At 36.2% G+C, this 19,229-nt stretch overlaps 1 protein-coding gene across 2 annotated transcripts in view; it reads left to right on the forward strand.

The window, feature by feature from the left end:
• LOC149934853 (NPC intracellular cholesterol transporter 1-like) overlaps positions 1-19,229 on the forward strand; it is a 55,940-nt gene that overhangs the window by 24,122 nt on the left and 12,589 nt on the right. For both annotated transcript variants that reach the window (XM_090181420.1, XM_090181421.1), the window contains exons 2-3: positions 18,096-18,923; positions 19,009-19,168. In XM_090181420.1, coding sequence (XP_090037546.1) covers positions 18,795-18,923; positions 19,009-19,168 — 289 coding nt within the window. In that variant the 5' untranslated portion in view covers positions 18,096-18,794. The remainder of the gene's footprint in view (positions 1-18,095; positions 18,924-19,008; positions 19,169-19,229) is intronic.

Raw genomic sequence — 19,229 nt, forward strand, 5'->3', positions numbered from 1 at the left:
GAAGGTCAACCCGGTCCCGGTGTTAATAATTATTATACCGAAAATTGGGAGGTTGTAACTGTTTGGCGTGAGTTTAATTTAGTTTTAGTTAATTTAGATACATATTTGAAAATATGAAATGCCGCGAAAGAAAACTGCAGCCCAGTTAGCAGTTGTATTAAAACCACAATCGACACAGTGTAGAAAGCGCAACTGAAAAGTCAGTTCAGTTAAGCCTTGGCCCAATATTGCATTACGAGATCAAATTGTTATTCTTAAATACAAATTGAACTATTAATTATTTACGTAATAAATAAAACTGAATTATTGAAATAACATTAGTTGATTTTATAAAATGTCTTTACGCTTGCCCAACTTGTTGAAATGTTGGCCTGGAATAGTTCAGCCAATGCCTAAGAAGGAGTTCATAAGCTCTTTAGTGGGAGAGAAAACGGATCCACAGCTGAAGCGGGGAAGCAACGTTTCAACAAGATGGCCAAGGTTATTTTATAAAAAGAACTATTGAATTTTAGAAAGCAAATTTTAAAGATATCGCGAATTTTACGACGGAAATTCATTGAACTCTTTTTAATCACGGCGGAACACCTATAAGGTCGTATGTACCCGCGAAAGTCGGCTTCAACTCTGGCGGGAAAATAGTATTTATCCGCCTACGAGGGGGAGACATAGAAATAACACGTTTCTTGACCGACGGCGAGAGCGAGCCTTTTTGTATGAAGTCATATCCACTTTTCCTACTTAGTGTTAAAATTGGCTCAAGGTTAATTGATACGCATACTTATTTTCTTTGTGATATAAGTACCGCGTGCTATAAAACGTGACCACATAATTTCAAAAGCCGGCGAAAAATTTCCAAAGTCGGCGAATAATTTCCAAAGTCGGCGAATAATTTCCAAAGTCGGCGAATAATTTCCAAAGTCGGCGAATAATTTCCAAAGTCGGCGAATAATTTCCAAAGTCGGCGAATAATTTCCAAAGTCGGCGAATAATTTCCAAAGTCGGCGAATAATTTCCAAAGTCGGCGAATAATTTTAAAGGTCAGCGAATAATTTTAAAATTCGGCGAATAATTTTAAAGGTCGGCGAATAATTTTCCGTCCTGTCAAGGAATTTGGAAATGGTTCCGAAAAGTCAGTGAATTTAAAAATGGAAATAAATTTTTTAAAGATGTATTAAAAATACACATTTAATATTTTGCAAGATTTTACCATTTATTTATTCTACAAATATGATCAGTGAAAACCTGGAAAAGTCAGAAAAAGTTTGTACGAACCCTGTCAAAAGTCAACCGCAGAAGGATATTTTGTAGAATTAGTTTTACTTTATGGGAAGCTAATGAAATACTGAACCTGACATCGACCTATTCTACTTCCGTGATAAATGTTTGTACGGAATTGTGGGTATTGACGTCCCTGCCATGTATAAATATTCAAAAAACTTCCTTAGAAGATGCTCAGGGACGTTCTCCCCCCCCCCCCCCCTCCGATGTTAAATCCAGCACTGACGTCATTTGATTTCTAGAAATTATTCTTTAGGAGAGGCGGGCATGCTCGTTTCAAATAACTTTGAAATGTGTCAGTTCTTCTGGAGGTGGTCGTTTTTCTTTCCAGGCCAACCTTTCCCAGTTTTATTCCCTTCCTGGCTACCGAAAAAATTATCCTTTTGTTGTAATGTATTGAAATCCCAAAATGTATAGGTCGCTCACATAGACTCTTTGGGACATCTTATTTATTAACGATAGTTCCAATAGATTCGACTTGTCTAGTTTTCAGTTATCAAGCTAATTTTGGCATTATTGTTTTAATCTTATTAGTTTTTCCTATTAATTCATTCGCTACTTTAACGTGAATTTCGAGCACGAGCCAAAGCTAAAATCGCTGTCGAAATAATTTAACAGATATTAATCAACGAACGTTTTTCTCGTTAATGTTTTAGGTTTTATCAAGCGTTAAAAATCGCTAGATGACTTGGGGCTAAGGTGGTGCTTTGGGTATTAGCCTATCTGTTGATTATTATTTTTATTAATTGGCCTGAAAAGGTTGCTTGTACCTTCGTCGTATTTTACTTCAAATATTCCGAAAAATTTTAACTTTTTAATTTTTATGGCTAGTTTTGCGAACGGGAAAATCAACTTACAAATCTGGTGTACCGTATAAGTAACACAAGTGACATAATTAACATAAATATGACATTAATAGTTTGTCGCGGGAACTCTGCACATATTTGCCGAAATTACTGTCAGGTTACGAAAACGCGTTAAGATCTTAAATTCGAAAATAAGTACGTTCAGAAACGAAGGAGATGTTTATAGTAGTAAATTGTAGGTTCAGATTCAATAATTCATCATAATTTTGCCAAAGTAAAGTTTATTGTTTCTGTTAAAAGCGTTTCAATGTTCAATAAGATTTTTTCAAATAGGCTGTCGGTGGCGTTTTGCCCGGCAATTCCATAGACTATACTAACAACTGGAGAATAGTTCACAGTCTTTAATGATTTTTATACGGTCATTGGTAAAACAAACTGTCATGAAAAAATTAGGGTTGGGAGAATAGGAAATATCGAAAAGATAACCACTATAATACTTATGACATAATGAATTTCAAAATCTAAGGTAATCTCAAGGAACAAATTTGTAATTTTCTATACGACCCTGGTATAAATGGTTATCAGCATTAGAATTCGCGATAAACAGATTCTGATAAAATAAATTAGACATACTTCCTGTTACGATTGTTCGAAATGTAAGGCCAGGCGCTCACTGTAACGTCTCCGTCCTAGCTTTCATAACCCTTTGCTTCGTAACGGAGACAATGCTTTGTGGAAGGCAGGACGGATACGAAACGGAGAGCCAGTGCGCGCCTAGCCTAAACACTCCGCCAGCGTACACTACCGTAGAATGTCCACGCCCTTGAAATGGGGGATTCAATTTGCCCTTTGTCTTTAATCCCATTAGTCGAGAGAACTAAAAAAAACGGGCCAATCTGTTATAAAAAAGAAACAGTTTTCGCAGTGTAATAATCGGGGTTAAGGCTTTTTTTCGTACAAGCTATAACGCGGGGAGTGGTCGTTGCCATGACGACCGGTCGCACCACTGGCTCGTAGAATTATCTTGGAATGTGGCCAAACGTTCTTCTCTATTTTCTTTTAAAACTGCCTCTGCCGCGAGTTATATATATTTGACTGCGCGTACCGGGCGGAAATTTGTGGGAACGCGGTTGCTGTAGGGCCCACCTCTAACCTAGACACGCTCCCACAGTCGTTGTTTACAACGGCAGATTGCTGGCCGGGTTTCTCTACTCGTCAGCTTGCCCTTCATTGCCAGTTTATAAACACGAAAAGAGACATATATTTCATCATATTATTCGCGAACTTGCCCGAAATCTCTTGGGCCGTACCACTTTTACGTGTACGCTATTCTAAAGTATTGAATCTTCAATTATGACCATAGTAAACTAAAATGCACGAAAAGGAGGTTAAAAATACCTAGTTATTTTTTAAATATAATTTATTTTTGTTTTAAATAGCTATTAAATTAAATTTAATTTTAAATTACCATTCCAATCAAATTATTAATCAAATTGTTAAAAAAGAGGCATGGAAAAATAATAAACCAATAAAATCAATTAAAACCAATAAAAATTGTATTTAAATAAAATAAGTCGGTTTTTATAAATCAAAAACTCAGGTAACAAGTCAGCCAGCCTGGGGTAGCGGGTTGTCCCCTATCCCGAAGAGCGTGTTGTCCCCTATAACGAAGAGCGTGTTGTCCCCTATAACGAAGAGCGTGTTGTCCCCTATAACGAAGAGCGGGTTGTCCCCTATAACGAAGAGCGGGTTGTCCCCTATAACGAAGAGCGGGTTGTCCCCTATAACGAAGAGCGTGTTGTCCCCTATAACGAAGAGCGTGTTGTCCCCTATAACGAAGAGCGTGTTGTCCCCTATAACGAAGAGCGGGTTGTCCCCTATAACGAAGAGCGGGTTGTCCCCTATAACGAAGAGCGTGTTGTCCCCTATAACGAAGAGCGTGTTGTCCCCTATAACGAAGAGCGTGTTGTCCCCTATAACGAAGAGCGTGTTGTCCCCTATAACGAAGAGCGTGTTGTCCCCTATAACGAAGAGCGTGTTGTCCCCTATAACGAAGAGCGGGTTGTCCCCTATAACGAAGAGCGTGTTGTCCCCTATAACGAAGAGCGTGTTGTCCCCTATAACGAAGAGCGTGTTGTCCCCTATAACGAAGAGCGGGTTGTCCCCTATAACGAACAGCGGGTTGTCCCCTATCCCGAACAGCGGGTTGTCCCCTATCCCGAACAGCGGGTTGTCCCCTATCCCGAAGAGCGGGTTGTCCCCTATCCCGAAGAGCGGGTTGTCCCCTATCCCGAACAGCGGGTTGTCCCCTATAACGAAGAGCGTGTTTTACCCTATCCCGAACAGCGGGTTGTCCCCTATCCCGAACAGCGGGTTGTCCCCTATCCCGAACAGCGGGTTGTCCCCTATCCCGAACAGCGGGTTGTCCCCTATCCCGAACAGCGGGTTGTCCCCTATCCCGAACAGCGGGTTGTCCCCTATCCCGAAGAGCGGGTTGTCCCCTATCCCGAACAGCGGGTTGTCCCCTATCCCGAACAGCGGGTTGTCCCCTATCCCGAAGAGCGGGTTGTCCCCTATCCCGAAGAGCGTGTTGTCCCCTATCCCGAAGAGCGTGTTGTCCCCTATCCCGAAGAGCGTGTTTTACCCTATCCCGAAGAGCGTGTTGTCCCCTATCCCGAAGAGCGTGTTTTACCCTATCCCGAACAGCAGGTTGTCCCCTATCCCGAAGAGCGTGTGGTCCCCTATCCCGAAGAGCGGGTTGTCCCCTATCCCGAAGAGCGGGTTGTCCCCTATCCCGAAGAGCGGGTTGTCCCCTATCCTGAAGAGCGGGTTGTCCCCTATCCCGAAGAGTGGGTTGTCCCCTATCCCGAAGAGCGGGTTGTCCCCTATCCCGAAGAGCGGGTTGTCCCCTATCCCGAAGAGCGTGTTTTCCCCTATCCCGAAGAGCGGGTTGTCCCCTGTCCCTAAGAATTACCCTGGAATTCCGTGGTAGGGCCACAGGGGTTCCGAGAATTCGCAGCGCGGCCATCTTTGTTTGTTTCAAGTGGTTTTTAAGGTAAGTAAAAAAAAAGAGTTAGATGGATAATTTAGGGTTCCATAGAAAAAATTGGGAACCGCTGAGTTAGATCAGGTTCATCTTCTATGGAATCTCATTTCAAACTGTAGAGAAGAATGATTTTAGAAATCCGGAAAACAACTTGATAATCCCGAAATCTAGGCGAAAATCAGTCCCAAAATCTCGAAATCAGCCTAATAAACCAGAAATCAACACGAAAATCGTGCTCTGAAATCTCGAAATCCGCCTTACAAAATAGGAATCAACACGAAAATCGTGCTCTGAAATCTCGAAATCAGCCTTACAAAATAGGAATCAACACGAAAATCGTGTTCTTAAATCTCGAAATCAGCCTTACAAAATACGAATCAACACGAAAATCGTGCTCTGAAATCTCAAAATCAGCCTTACAAAATACGAATCAACACGAAAATTGTGCTCTGAAATCTCGAAATCCGCCTTACAAAATAGGAATCAACACGAAAATCGTGCTCTGAAATCTCGAAATCAGCCTAACAAAATACGACTCAACACGAAAATCGTGTTCTTAAATCTCGAAATCAGCCTTGCAAAATACGAATCAACACGAAAATCGTGTTCTTAAATCTCGAAATCAGCCTTACAAAATACGAATCAACACGAAAATCGTGCTCTAAAATCTCGAAATCCGCCTTACAAAATACGAATCAACACGAAAATCGTGCTCTGAAATCTCGAAATCAGCCTTACAAAATACGAATCAACACGAAAATCGTGCTCTGAAATCTCAAAATCAGTTTCTGAAATCACTGAGAAATTGAGATCCAAAATCCTGTACGAAAAATTGGTAAATGTCAGACCCCCCGACAGTGAGTCTGACGAAAGGGGTAAAATGTGGCACGATCTAGTTCAAAGAAAGTCCGCTCGTGGCGCCAAAGTTACTAACTTTTGTCGCAGCTTGTTTGGGTATCTGACATCCTTCCATGACGCGTTTCGCCATCATGATCTCTTTAGGCTTTTGCCTCTGTAATTTCTTCACTTTTGCTTTATCAGCGAAGTTGATTGCTCCAGTTCAGCTAGGCGCCCACTGCTCTTCGTAACGTCTCCGTCCTACCTTACACAAGCCTTTGCTTCGTAACGGAGCCAATGCTTTGTGGAAGGCATGTCAGAAAACAGTCGGATACGTAACGGAGAGCCAGTGGGCGCCTAGTCTTACTCGTCAATCTTCCGTTCGGTTTCTTTGGAATTATTTAAACTTGTTATGACACAGGATATACTCTAGATTATTTTATGCGCGTATTTCACGTGAGTTGCCATTACCGTTGGGGGAAAGACATTTCTACTGTAGAGCTACGTGCAGTACGTCTATGGCGAATGCCTGTGGAGGAAATCGTGGGAGGGATCCTTGATGGGGGAAAACGCGCGTAAAAGAGTTGGTCGTAAGGTTCTGACTAAAGTTGTTGTTATAACATAAAACGATCACACCCGTAGGGGTTTAAGTTGAAAAATTAAATTATTTAAATTAATTTATTATTATAATTTTTACACTACCTTCTATAATACTAGGCCTAGAAATAAGAATAAAAATGGGGTGGCGGTAACGATTTTGAAATATCCGATAGAGGTCGCTTTTTTGGGTAGGGAAAGTGCGGGAAATTCTAACGTACGCGAAAAATTTGAATATTAATAGCGAAAATACACTTTAATAATGTCAACATTCAATTTATAGGACAAATAATGAAATAGATTTAGTAAAAAACATTTAAAAATAAGCTTGGATCTTCTACAGGTTTTTTAATCCATTAAAAAAAATACATTTATTGTTTTGAAGCCACCAGTGACAGGAGACTGCTGATTGGCCGCAGCCGTTTAACCTTATTTACCCCTACCAAAAAAACCCAAGAGATCGACATCTAGCGCGAAAATCATGTCAGTTTGAAAATGTCACTTAAAAAATCGACGTAGCTACCATTTCTAGGCCTAGTATTATAGAAGGCAGTGATTTGGAAGTATCAAGTTCCACTTTACTCTTAAAGGTCATAGAACCATTTGAATTTTTGTGGGTGGAGCTTCAGAATCACGTGTTTCGCAATGCGGGAAGGTGTGCCTGAGTCACGTGACGGACCTTTACCCTCGCTGATTTTACGACTTACGTACGCGGAAAAAGGCAAACTTCAGGGTTGCCACACCGTCCACACGCCAGGGATAACAGGGAAAAGTCAGGGAATTTAAAAATGGGCCTAAAAAGTCAGATATTTTTTTAAGGTAATTTTACTCTAGATTCAAATTCAATGATTATCATTTATTTCCTTGAAAGTTTGGCTAATTTTTTAATCATTACAATATAAAGTCCATTTTAAATTTATTAACTTCTAATAAAAGTAAAATACAAAATAAAATAAAATAAAATAAAATAAAAACTTTGGCCTTAAAAAGTCAGAGAAAATCTTTTAAAATAGTCAATGAAAACATGGAATAATCAGGGAATTTTAATCTGAAAATTTTGTGGCAACCCTGAATATTAGTTTATTAGTTAGTGGCTTTTAAGACAGATAAAAATTAAAATAACAACGAATAAAATTATTATATTTTTATCACTTTTATAGCCTACACTTCTCTCGTAAAAGATTTATATATTTGCATAAGTTAATGATATCATTAACTTATGATATTTGTGATATTTTTATACAAATATCGTGTTTTTTTTTTAAAAGCGAACCGGAAAATTAATTTGAAGATCGCAATTTCGATAATTTCGGCATAATTATCATAAATTATCTACTATTATTTTCCATTTAATTCATATTAATATTCCAACTTGTTGCCAATTTTTCGCATACCAATATTTACCGTTTTAATAGATATCGAATATATTGTTGCTGGGGAAAGTTCCATCTAGGAGGAACAAACACCAGGAGAACGTAGCTAGCCTTTAAACCCGCAAACGCAGTGTTGTGTACAAATTTCATTGGACGAACCTTTACGCTGAATGTTTTAAAACAATTTCCGAATTTTCCCCTTCCGACGGCAGCAGGCGCTAAAGCGTCTAACCAATGAAAACTGTACGCAAGAAATTGCAAGACTTTTGACGGGTTGCGTTCTCCTTGCGTGGGGTGCTGTGTTTGTTGCTCGTATGTTCCATTAATTTTAAGGATTATAAAATTCAAAAGTTTTTTAAACTTTTATTTCTATACAGAAGCGTGTTTCCCTTGTTTTCAAAAACGGGAATAGGAGAGTCGTTTTCCTTGAATTTCCGTTCTGAAATGTTTTTATCGCTAATACGTGCTTAATTTAGTGCCGAAATAAAAGTGTGTGTATCCCTTTGGTGGTTTGAGGAATAAGAAACGTGTCTAGAATCGGACAAGAATTTCGTCAATTTCCCACAAAAAAAATCACTTTCAAGTTTTGAGGGTCAATTTCGTGTTTACCAATTATATTACATTTTTGTCTTTTCTATCTTTACCAATATCTTTAAAATGGTGACCATCGGAAAAACTCGTATCTAGGAGAAAATTTAGATAAAAATAAAATTCCTTTTCTCGTGTGCAGGGGGGGGGGGGGCGGAGTGGTTGGCACTTTCGCCTCGCAGGAGCCTGGTTCGATCCCAGCTTGTGGCACTGGGTGAAAACTCGGAAGAACTCCTTCCGCGTTGAGTTTGCAAGTTCTCTCCCCACTGGTTTAAGGGGTTTTCCCTTCCATAAAAACTTGTTGAGGTTAACGGTAATAGTGAGTGTAGGGAGCTGTTGGCTCGATCGTGTGGCATGCAGGGCTTGCCACCACCCTCCTACGCATTGTAACCCGGCCACCTGAATTAATGGCTTTAAAAGTCGCTTGATGACTTAGGCCTAAGGTGGTGCCTTCGGTATTAGCCTAGCTGATTATTGTTATTATTATAGTACAGTTTCGAAATCAAATTATCTGAAAGTGTAAATATTTAATCAACGTGGCTATGGCGAGATTGACAATTGGTAATTTGGATAATTTACAGTACATACCATTTTAATGTAATTAAAATCACAATTTTAATATAATTTAAATCACCATTTTAATGTAATTAAAATCACCATTTTAATGTAATTAAAATCACCATTTTAATGTAATTAAAATCACCATTTTAATGTAATTAAAATCACCATTTTAATGTAATTAAAATCACCATTTTAATGTAATTAAAATCACCATTTTAATGTAATTAAAATCACCATTTTAATGTAATTAAAATCACCATTTTAATGTAATTAAAATCACCATTTTAATGTAATTAAAATCACCATTTTAATGTAATTAAAATCACCATTTTAATGTAATTAAAATCACCATTTTTATGTAATTAAAATCACAATTTTTATGTAATTAAAATCACAATTTTTATGTAATTAAAATCACAATTTTTATGTAATTAAAATCACAATTTTAATGTAATTAAAATCACAATTTTAATGTAATTAAAATCACTATTTTAATTGGCGTACAAAATTTTATATTTCAAATAACGTTGCATTTTGAGACTTTCAAAAGTCAGTCTGAATTTTAGATGTAGAAGTACCAAACACTGAACAGGGAAATGCTTATGAGGTAGAATTTTCCAAAAATGAAATATATTTCTGATAATTTTTTTTTATTGCTACCTCTTGATAAATTATCGTAGCGTCGGAAAAAATCTTGGCGTTACGCCTTAGCTGACTCACTAAGACCATTAACACTGGCTCTTCTAAATAGGTATATACTCCGATCATAATGTCCAAATGCCAACTGTGTGTTTTCATTCGGTTTTCCCATCTTAACTTGGCAGTGGGTCGAAAAGGGGTTACGAGCGAGCGTGTATCATTGCTGCTTTTACGAGCAAAACGAGAGAAAATCTTATTTTATCAATAATTCTTCAGCGAAAGGTTTCTGGCGCCTCTCAAGTCCGTCTCCAGTACGTCTATATATAGGTTGATCTAGAAACGGCGGCCTCATTGCCGCCGAGTCTGGGGGCGGTCAATTGTCCAGTTCCCGCGTGTTGTGATCACGCGCCGCGGTCAAATGCTGGAAGTTGGAGCTATCCGGAACTGCACGCCGAACTTCTGGTAGCCACACTGACGCCTATGCAAAAACGATACTAGGCTTTACCAATGTGGTCGGCTTGTATCCCAGAATTACCCCTGAGTTGTCATACTCCCCTCAATGTCAATGACTTCTGCCACATTTCATACGCTTTGTTTTTCCATTATTCAAGTTTACGGGGAATATAATTCTGGCTTTTTTTCATGTTAAAATTTTAGTAACTTCATTAATACGTGTTGAGTTATGTGTGCAATTCATGTTAAGATAGCTATATAAATTTAATGTTAAGATATATATATAGGCGTTTAATGTTAAGATATATATATAGGCATTTAATGTTAAGATATATATATAGGCATTTAATGTTAAGATATATATATAGGCGTTTAATGTTAAGATATCTACGCTTAATTAATGTTAAGATATCTACGCTTAATTAATGTTAAGATATCTACGCTTAATTAATGTTAAGATATCTACGCTTAATTAATGTTAAGATATCTACGCTTAATTAATGTTAAGATATCTACGCTTAATTAATGTTACGATATCTACGCTTAATTAATGTTAAGATATCTACGCTTAATAATTGTTAAGATATCTACGCTTAATTAATGTTAAGATATCTACGCTTAATTAATGTTAAGATATCTACGCTTAAATAATGTTAAGATATCTACGCTTAATTAATGTTAAGATATCTACGCGTAATTAATGTTAAGATATCTACGCGTAATTAATGTTAAGATATCTACGCGAAATTAATTTTAAGATATTTACGCGTTATTAATGTTAAGATGTATGTGTGCATTTAATGCAAAAATTTTAATGCGCATATAAAGATAGAACATTTGTATTAAGCACAAAATTATACGTTCTTTATTGCTCCTTACAGTTTGATAATTCGTTTGGAATTCGAAATTTGGATTTTGTTAATCGGTATTTAGCAATTGACGCTGGAACTCAGTAATTTCTTTTGACGGTATTTGTCGAATTCGCCTTTTCCAAACTGAACTTTGCATTTAAATGAAATGTAGGGAGGATGATAAACTTAAATCTTGTCCAAAGTGCTTAGTCGCGAACCGGGATTATTTTAAAAAGCGACATATATCCTTGAAAAACGAGCAATGTCATATTATTTTATGTTTAAATTGTCTTTTACCTTTTGAAAAATTGGGAAAATTGTCCTTGCTCCGCGTCCAAGGAAAATTAAGTGCTTTTTTCGTATTCTATGTCGCATCTCAATAATCGATTCCTACATGTAATATAAATTTCAATTTCCCTTTTTCCTCCAAAGTACACGTATAGCTTTAGGCCTATCGTAGAAAGTTTCTTTCCCGGATTTCTCGTTCCGTCTCCTTGTTCCGATTCTCAGAATGTTTTAAGGTTGTATTTTCGTTCGTAACATTCGTGATTTAAATTGTTCTATTTGATAACAAACCAAGGTAAATTAACTTTCTCTTATTGCCTTCGAAATATTTTCTACCAAGGTGTAAAATATACAGCCATTATATAGGCCCACATATTAAGATTGATATTACGTTAATTGACTTTAATTACGTCTAATAGTAATTATAATCTTAAGTAAATTATTTCGAAGACCGAAACTTCAATTTTAAAGAAAATTGGTTAAACTGGTATTTCGACCAACGCAAGAAGAACATTGAAAAATTATCGAGGCTTCTTATCTTTGCTTAGTCGCAGGGGCGGAGCCATAGGGGGCATGGGGGGGGGGAGCTGCCCCCACAAACGTTTTTCCAGAGTTGGCAAACTATTCATTTCAATCTTTAAGTTGGCAAACTTAGAATTTCTATATCTCGAAGTAATATGATATTTAAAGAAACTTCAATTCTTTAAAATATATTTAAAACGATATAATATAAATTTATGTTCAATTATGTGTCTCTCCTCCCGATGCATTGGTCCCAAATTCCCTACATATATTTGACCTTTTTCCAACTCTATTCTCTACAAAGTAGTGCCATCGTTGACACTGTTTTTGGTCGTACAGTATCTACGATCTCTAAGCAACGTAAATTTGAGCCCTTAGTAGATGTAGGCTTACCGCTTTTTAACCATAGGCGTTAAAACTGGGTTTACACCAAACATTTCCCGTAATCCATAAAACCTTTTTATTTTTAGTGAAATTATTAATTCAAAACCATTTACTATGAATTTAAATAGACAGGTGATAATAAAAAATATATTCCATGAAGTTGGCAATTTGTAGGTTTTGAGTTGCCAAAAATTTATCTACGCCTCTGCAAAGTAAATCGTATTATTTTTGTCTGCATATATTACTGTTAAGATTTTATTTAACATCGGTCTTACAGTTTAATTAAAAGAATATTTGTTACAAATTATTTAGGGTGTTGATTGTATATTGCGAATATTTAACACAGACTTCAAAATTGGACCGAAAGCTGTCGATTTTACTATGGAAATTAACTAGTGTTGTAAGTCGGAAAATTTTCCGGAAAATTACCGAGGCCTTTTTTCCGGAAAATTTTCCGTATTTTTCCGAAAAATATTAAAAACGTTTTCATTCCATGATTTGTCTAATATATTGTTTGCAAATTTAAATAAAGCGGCATTTTCACCTCATTTTTTCTAATCTAAAAGTAAAACTAAACCTATAGACTAGTTTAAACTGGTTGAAATGTAACACTATTAATGTTTTGTAGTATGTTTACTGATATTAGTCATTTTAAATCGATAAAAAGTTTAAAACATTAAAAACCCTTGAAAAGTAATTTATGTTTAAATTTTTTATTTTTCCGCCCCCCCCCCCCCCCGCGAAAAACGACTCGGGGTCCTTTTAAATAGCACCGATTTTAATCATAAACGTTTGGGGGCCCTATAGTTCTCGGGCGGATCTGTGGGGGCGCTATTTACGCCACTGCGCTTTACCCCCTTTAATTTGTATCAGAAGTACCGCTATCATTTTTACTACACGGTGTAAACCAGTTCCTGAATTTTATTACGGTAACAATTTCAATAACACTTGACATTTTATCATTTTGCACATTAAAATGTGAATTTTTAGCTGAGGTTTGCCTTTTCGGTAGGTTGGCTGTGCATTCGCGCAAAACTCTTTTTTCTCCGCGAGTCATTTTCTTTAAGTGGCCACTTCAATGTTTTTAATCTCGTTTGATTTGGCGCAGTTCCGTCGAACCCGAACGGCCGTCACTTTCAATAGAATGTATCTCTAAATCTGAGAAGAATTGTTCCCATCACGAGGCCCCCCAACAATCTCGCGTCACAGTCAACCATCTCTCATCGTCTGGTCGTCCAATTAAAGTTTAACAGTCGAAACGGATTCGATAAATTAATAATCGAATATAGTGTCGTCTCGGTCTCCCTTTGATTCGATCATTATTTTCACCTTGATTTTATTAAAGTCTAAAATGTAAATTGATTGAATCTCAAAACCCGAAATGTGAAGATCGTCTTCGTATTACTCGGAGAGTGGTTGAGGTCTAACAATATGTCTCGCCAGGGTACTTCTACAAAACCTTTATGGCGACGTTCATTATCCCGTGAAAATGTCTTTTCAAAACTTTAAAACTTTCGTAATTATCCCTTCTTCAAAATAGAATAGATTAAATTTCCCAATTTCAAGCTTGGCTTACCCCATTCTCAATACAATTTTCCGTACGTTTCACGCTAGAATTTCCACATTTCATTCCTAATTATAAAGTAAATAATAAAAAGGAAACTTTTTGGAAAATGGTCGGAAGTAAATTTTTTTCTAGGCAAAATAAACAACGTAATCGTTTTTTTAAACGAAACACTTACATTTCAATTTCCGGAGTTTTTCAACAGTGCCTCGTTAAGTAGAAGTTGGCATTAGACTCCCAAAACAAGAACGGATCTAGGCAACTGAGAACCATATGATATGGTTACGTTTCAGTGATCAACGTTTTTTAAATATTACAGGGTTGCCACCAAATTTTCAGATTCAAATTCCCTGACTATTCCCTGTTTTCTCTGACCATTTTAACAGATTTTCCCTGACTTATTAAGGCCAAAATTTTTCTTTTATATTTTACTTTTGTCAGAAGTTAATAAATTTAGATGGACTTATATTTCAGTAAAAAGGTTATTGCAATGTTGAAAAAATTAGCCAAACATTCAAGGAAATAAATGATAATCGTGGAATTTGTCATAGATCTAGAGTTAAATTACCTTCAAAAAGTGCCTAGAGAAAATTGAATTCCCTGACTTTTCCCTGATTTCCTTGACGTGTGGCAACCCTGTATTATGGATTTATTTAATGAATACGTCATCGTTTGCCAGTCGCGAATAATACTTTATTTAAAGATAGCCATATGTTATAATAGTATAATAAAAGTTTATTGTAATTCTGTTATATATTTTATTATAAAATCTACTATTAAAAAAATCATTTTTGTTAATTTTATTGCAATTACCATAAAAATATTCATCTTTATCATAAATTTATTATAAATATTTCTATAAAAATAAAATTATTATAATTATATTAATTATTAATACGTGAATAATTATTATTTAAAAATAATAAAACCTTTAATATCTCATTGCTGGGCTTGATAAATAAGTAGCAGATCAATGTATTAGAACTTAATGCATTTACTTATTCTCTGTTGCCTCAATATGTTCTTGCTCAAAGACAACAATTCAAGATAACGCTGAAGCTTTTGAAAAGAACTTGATCTGCTTATCACTTTTTACCAAAAGTATTTTCATTAGGAATGAAGCCCTTCAAGTTACGCTTCATTTTAAGATACTAAATTTATCTATAGAATATTATTGGATCAATGTAGTTATATCAAGAATGTATTTATTTATACTCAGGGAGAATGAATGTGTCGAGATTATTTTTAGCGTTTCTCCAATTCCACCCGTTGGGCCCCCCGGTATGCTCCTCCGCTTTAATAAAATCAAATAATACTGCAATCTCATTGGTTCTTAAAAATTACGTTTTTCGACGCGATTAACGCTGCTGCGAGGACGCAAAAAATAAGACCGCCTCCTTTTTTCCTTAGCGTGACGGGGTTAGGGCCTCAACGTGTCCGTCGATAGTCTCGACATATTCATTCTCCCTGAGTATAAATAAATACATTCTTGGTTATATCATATGTATGTTATATTTATTTACCATTTAAAACGTTAGTCACGGTTCTATCCAAGACTTATAATATTTTCTTTTTATATCCAAGGTAAATGCTTAGGTTAGAAACATTGCGCCTGGTTTAGAAGGTGATAAAGTAGATATATTCTGTCAATTCACTGTTGAACTCTGTCTGGATACGATTCGAGCATCGAAAAACACTGTACCAGAAATATATATACCCGTACTTTTATGACAGCTGAATTTACCGTATTCTGAAGGGAATTTGTATAATTTTTATCATAGAGAATTAAATGTCATTATATACTGAACTGTTTAAATAACATACCCATACTTATAACTTATAGCGGTTGAATTTACATTATATGGAAGGGAATTGGTAGAATATTCGTCACAGTTAATTTTAAGTCATTACTGTTTATATAATAGCGCCAATTCCATTGTTATTGAAATTAATCCCTAATAACCTTTAATATTCGAATCACTGAAGCAGTACTGGTTTTTATAAGAAGTCTTTTTCTGTAGTGAATTTTTTTTAAAGTTACGATATCCGTCCGAAAGTGTTTATAATTGTTAACTTCCATCAAAACAATGTTGTTTTGCTCTATTTTCATTGAAATGATTCCGTGAGTTGTAGGTTGATGATAAACTTGCACACAAAAACGCCTTAAGATCTCAAATTCGAAAAATATTAACTCGGAAGACGAAGTGAATGTTTTGAATAATCAATTTTATGCTGCGATTCAATCATTTATTTTTTTGCTATCGTTATTTTTCGATTTGAAAACCTTTTTACTAAGCCTCGGTCTGAAAACTGTAAACAAAACGACTACATTCCCATTAGAATTGTTACCGCCATTGAGTGTACATTTTTAATAATCTACTTGTTACTAGATGGCGCCATCAGTTTACAATCCGTAATAACAAAAATGCAGGGTGACCAGACTTCCTATATTTTCCTATATTTTTAATGCCTTCCTAAAATTTCCTTTATTCTAACCTATTTTCCTATAATTTCACGGTCTTTTGAAAACGAAAGAACTTTTTTTGTACTTGTCATCATCTAGTGTAAATACTGCAATTTTCGAACAAAATCTTGAAATGTACAAGCTTTGTAAATCCGCTAAGTGATCCGATAATGCAAGAAAGCAGTGTACAAAACGTTATCAATATTCTAGGTGATTAGAGTCGAAGTATACCGATATGCAACAATTACCTTATTATTTTCCAAATATTTTTCTTAGCCTATTTAGTTTCCTATAATTCGCCTATTTTATATTTAGCTTATTTAATTTCCTATATTTTCCTAAAATTCGCCTATTTAGTTCCCTATATTTTCCTATAATTCGCCCCTAAAATTCCTATTTTTCCTATAAAATTTTCAAAGCTTTTCCCTGGTCACCCTGAAAATGATAAAATCCGCGAAAGTTTAATTTAAATTGTGTTTATTTAAAAGCTGAAATTTTGTAGAACTATATTTTCTAAAATATTTTATATAAATTTTCAGCTTGAAATAGCACTTAAATTATATAATAAATATAATTGTTTTTTTTTTTTTAATTTTGAGCCAAAATATCCACGCTGGTGTCATCTAGTGTAGAAATACGAAATTAAAATTTTATACTCGATGGCGGTTTCTAAAGGTTTGTTTCCCTGTATGTAATATGCGAATTGGTGTATTGCCAAGAGATGATTTTTCAAAATTAATTCGTTTACTCAAGGAGATAGATTCGGGGGGGAATGGGGCAGAAATTGAGAGAAAGTTGAATGGACAATAGAAAGAAAAGAAAGGGGCTTAAGGGAAATACCCCGGGAAATGCACTTGCCCCCTCCAGGTCGGATACAAGGTCAGTAGGGGTCCAGTAAACGCGACGAGAGCCGCAACAATAAAACGACCTTGCTCTTCTCGCTTCCTGGAAAATTTATAAGGGGTCACTAAAGTTGTAGGGGCCACAAAATAATTATCCCACCTGTGGAAAAACCTTAGCGCCGCTACTGCATTTTTGTTAAAGCTGCAAAGAGACTGATATCAACGGAAAATCTGGGTCTACCGTGGTATAGTACCGTCCGTACGCGAAAGTATTATTTGTTCGTTGTCAATCCAAAGAATATAAAGCTTTATATTCTTTGGTCAATCGTTGAAGGATCGCGGGATTTCCTGAAATGTCTTTTCCATCAATTGGACTAGAAATGAAAATCGTACTTTTCAAGAAAAATGAACTGGACCAGTAAGGGGCGTCAAGAAACGTTACGCTTTATCCCGTTGAAAAACGTTTAAAATGGCGTTCAAGTTCGAAGCTACTTATAGAAAAACTTTTAGGGTTATGGTAATTCATAATAACAATGGGTTCGTTTCGTAAAAAGTCATTTAGGTTTTTTTAATACTGTCTAATAAGTACTTTCAGTCGGTAACTTCTGAGAAATAATGAGGCGTAAAAGGATAGTCTTTAATTGGTCGTTTCCGCTAACGCAGACGTCTCGAGTGGACTAATATTACACCAATATTTCTTAGGGGCTACTTAAGCACGTGCTTGTGAATTAATTAAATTGCCATCGTATGATTCGTGTAACGGGGGTCGTGGGAATAGAATCGTATTTGTCATTGATTTTTAGAAACCTCGTGAATTTTGCCCCAAAAAAAGCGAGTCTTTTTGGAAGGATTTCGGTAGCTAGCCTGTGGGGTTGTTGGGAAATTAGACAAGGTTGTCTATTTAGCGATTTAAATTATTAATGATTTTAAAAAGATTTTTCACTGACAATCGAAGGTTTCGTCGTTTAACTTCTGAAATTAATCAGTTCTTTATTTTCTTTTCAGGTTTACTGGGATAAACTGTCCTATCGGCTTGGAGGGACTGGAAATAAAAAAAGATCAATTAAGATTCAGTCCGTAAACGCGTGACGTTTCCGCCTCGTAACCAATAAAACATTTTCGGCTGAAGTAGATAATTTTTGCCACATTGCGCGTTGTACTTCAGATTCCCGAACGGCGCAGGTCACTCGAGAATGACGTCACAGGTATTTAACTTGGGATTGTATACGTCATAGAGCTCTCTCCCGTCTCGCCCTATTCAGTCGTTCTTGCGAGTAGTGGCGGTCGTAGATTTCAGAAACTTTCGATAGTTCTTCAAAGGATATTACGCGAAAATGGTGTACTCGTAATAAGTGTCGATTTTCGACGACACGTATCGAAGATTTAACCAAGTTTATTTATCAAATTAATTCCATGCTTTCTTGAGAGTGGCCGACTTTCGAACAGTGCCGAAATTTTTTTCCGCAAAGGCTTCGGGTGAAATTTCCAACCGGAACGAGGAAAAATCGGATTATTTCGTTCGTAACATTTAGCTTGTGTGTGTGTGTGTTAAATCCGTCGTTATGGATTGATAGTAGGGCGATTGATTTTTCGAGAAACCAACTGCCGGCGACTGTTCCGTAATAGTTGGCGTGCGTGATAATTCACCTTTTGACCCATTCCCGAAGCCGGCTCTTATTTTTGAGCCGCTTTGAAGCCAAAACAATGGCTCGTTCTAATCGTAGCTCAATGTTGTTATCTCCGCTAAGGACAAAATTAACTAGGCATTCGGTGTGCTTAAAACTTTCGCTTTTCACATGGATTACTTTAATATTTATATCCAACCTAACTCAGGTATGTTTTAATCTTTTGTATGACATTTTTTAGTAGGGTGTTTTCTTGCAATACTAAGCCTAACCTGGCAATACCAAATTATTAGGTGTCATCCAAGGGCGTGTGCATAATGGAAGGCCCTTGTGACTCTGAAGAAGATGGTTTTGGGGGTGATTTAAATTGTTATAATAGGAGAGTGGCCGAACCGCTAGTCGATGAAGAAGCTATTAATAAACTAGAAATTATGTGTCCAGATTTAGTTAAAAGTAAGCATTGTCTTTATTATTTTATATAGTACCGTGTAATATTTTAACAGCATCCTAACTA

This window comes from Leiobunum rupestre, chromosome 7 (genome assembly GCF_980474605.1).
Source record: "Leiobunum rupestre chromosome 7, qqLeiRupe1.1.hap1, whole genome shotgun sequence".
In the NCBI taxonomy this organism is placed as follows: Eukaryota; Metazoa; Arthropoda; class Arachnida; order Opiliones; family Sclerosomatidae; genus Leiobunum; species Leiobunum rupestre.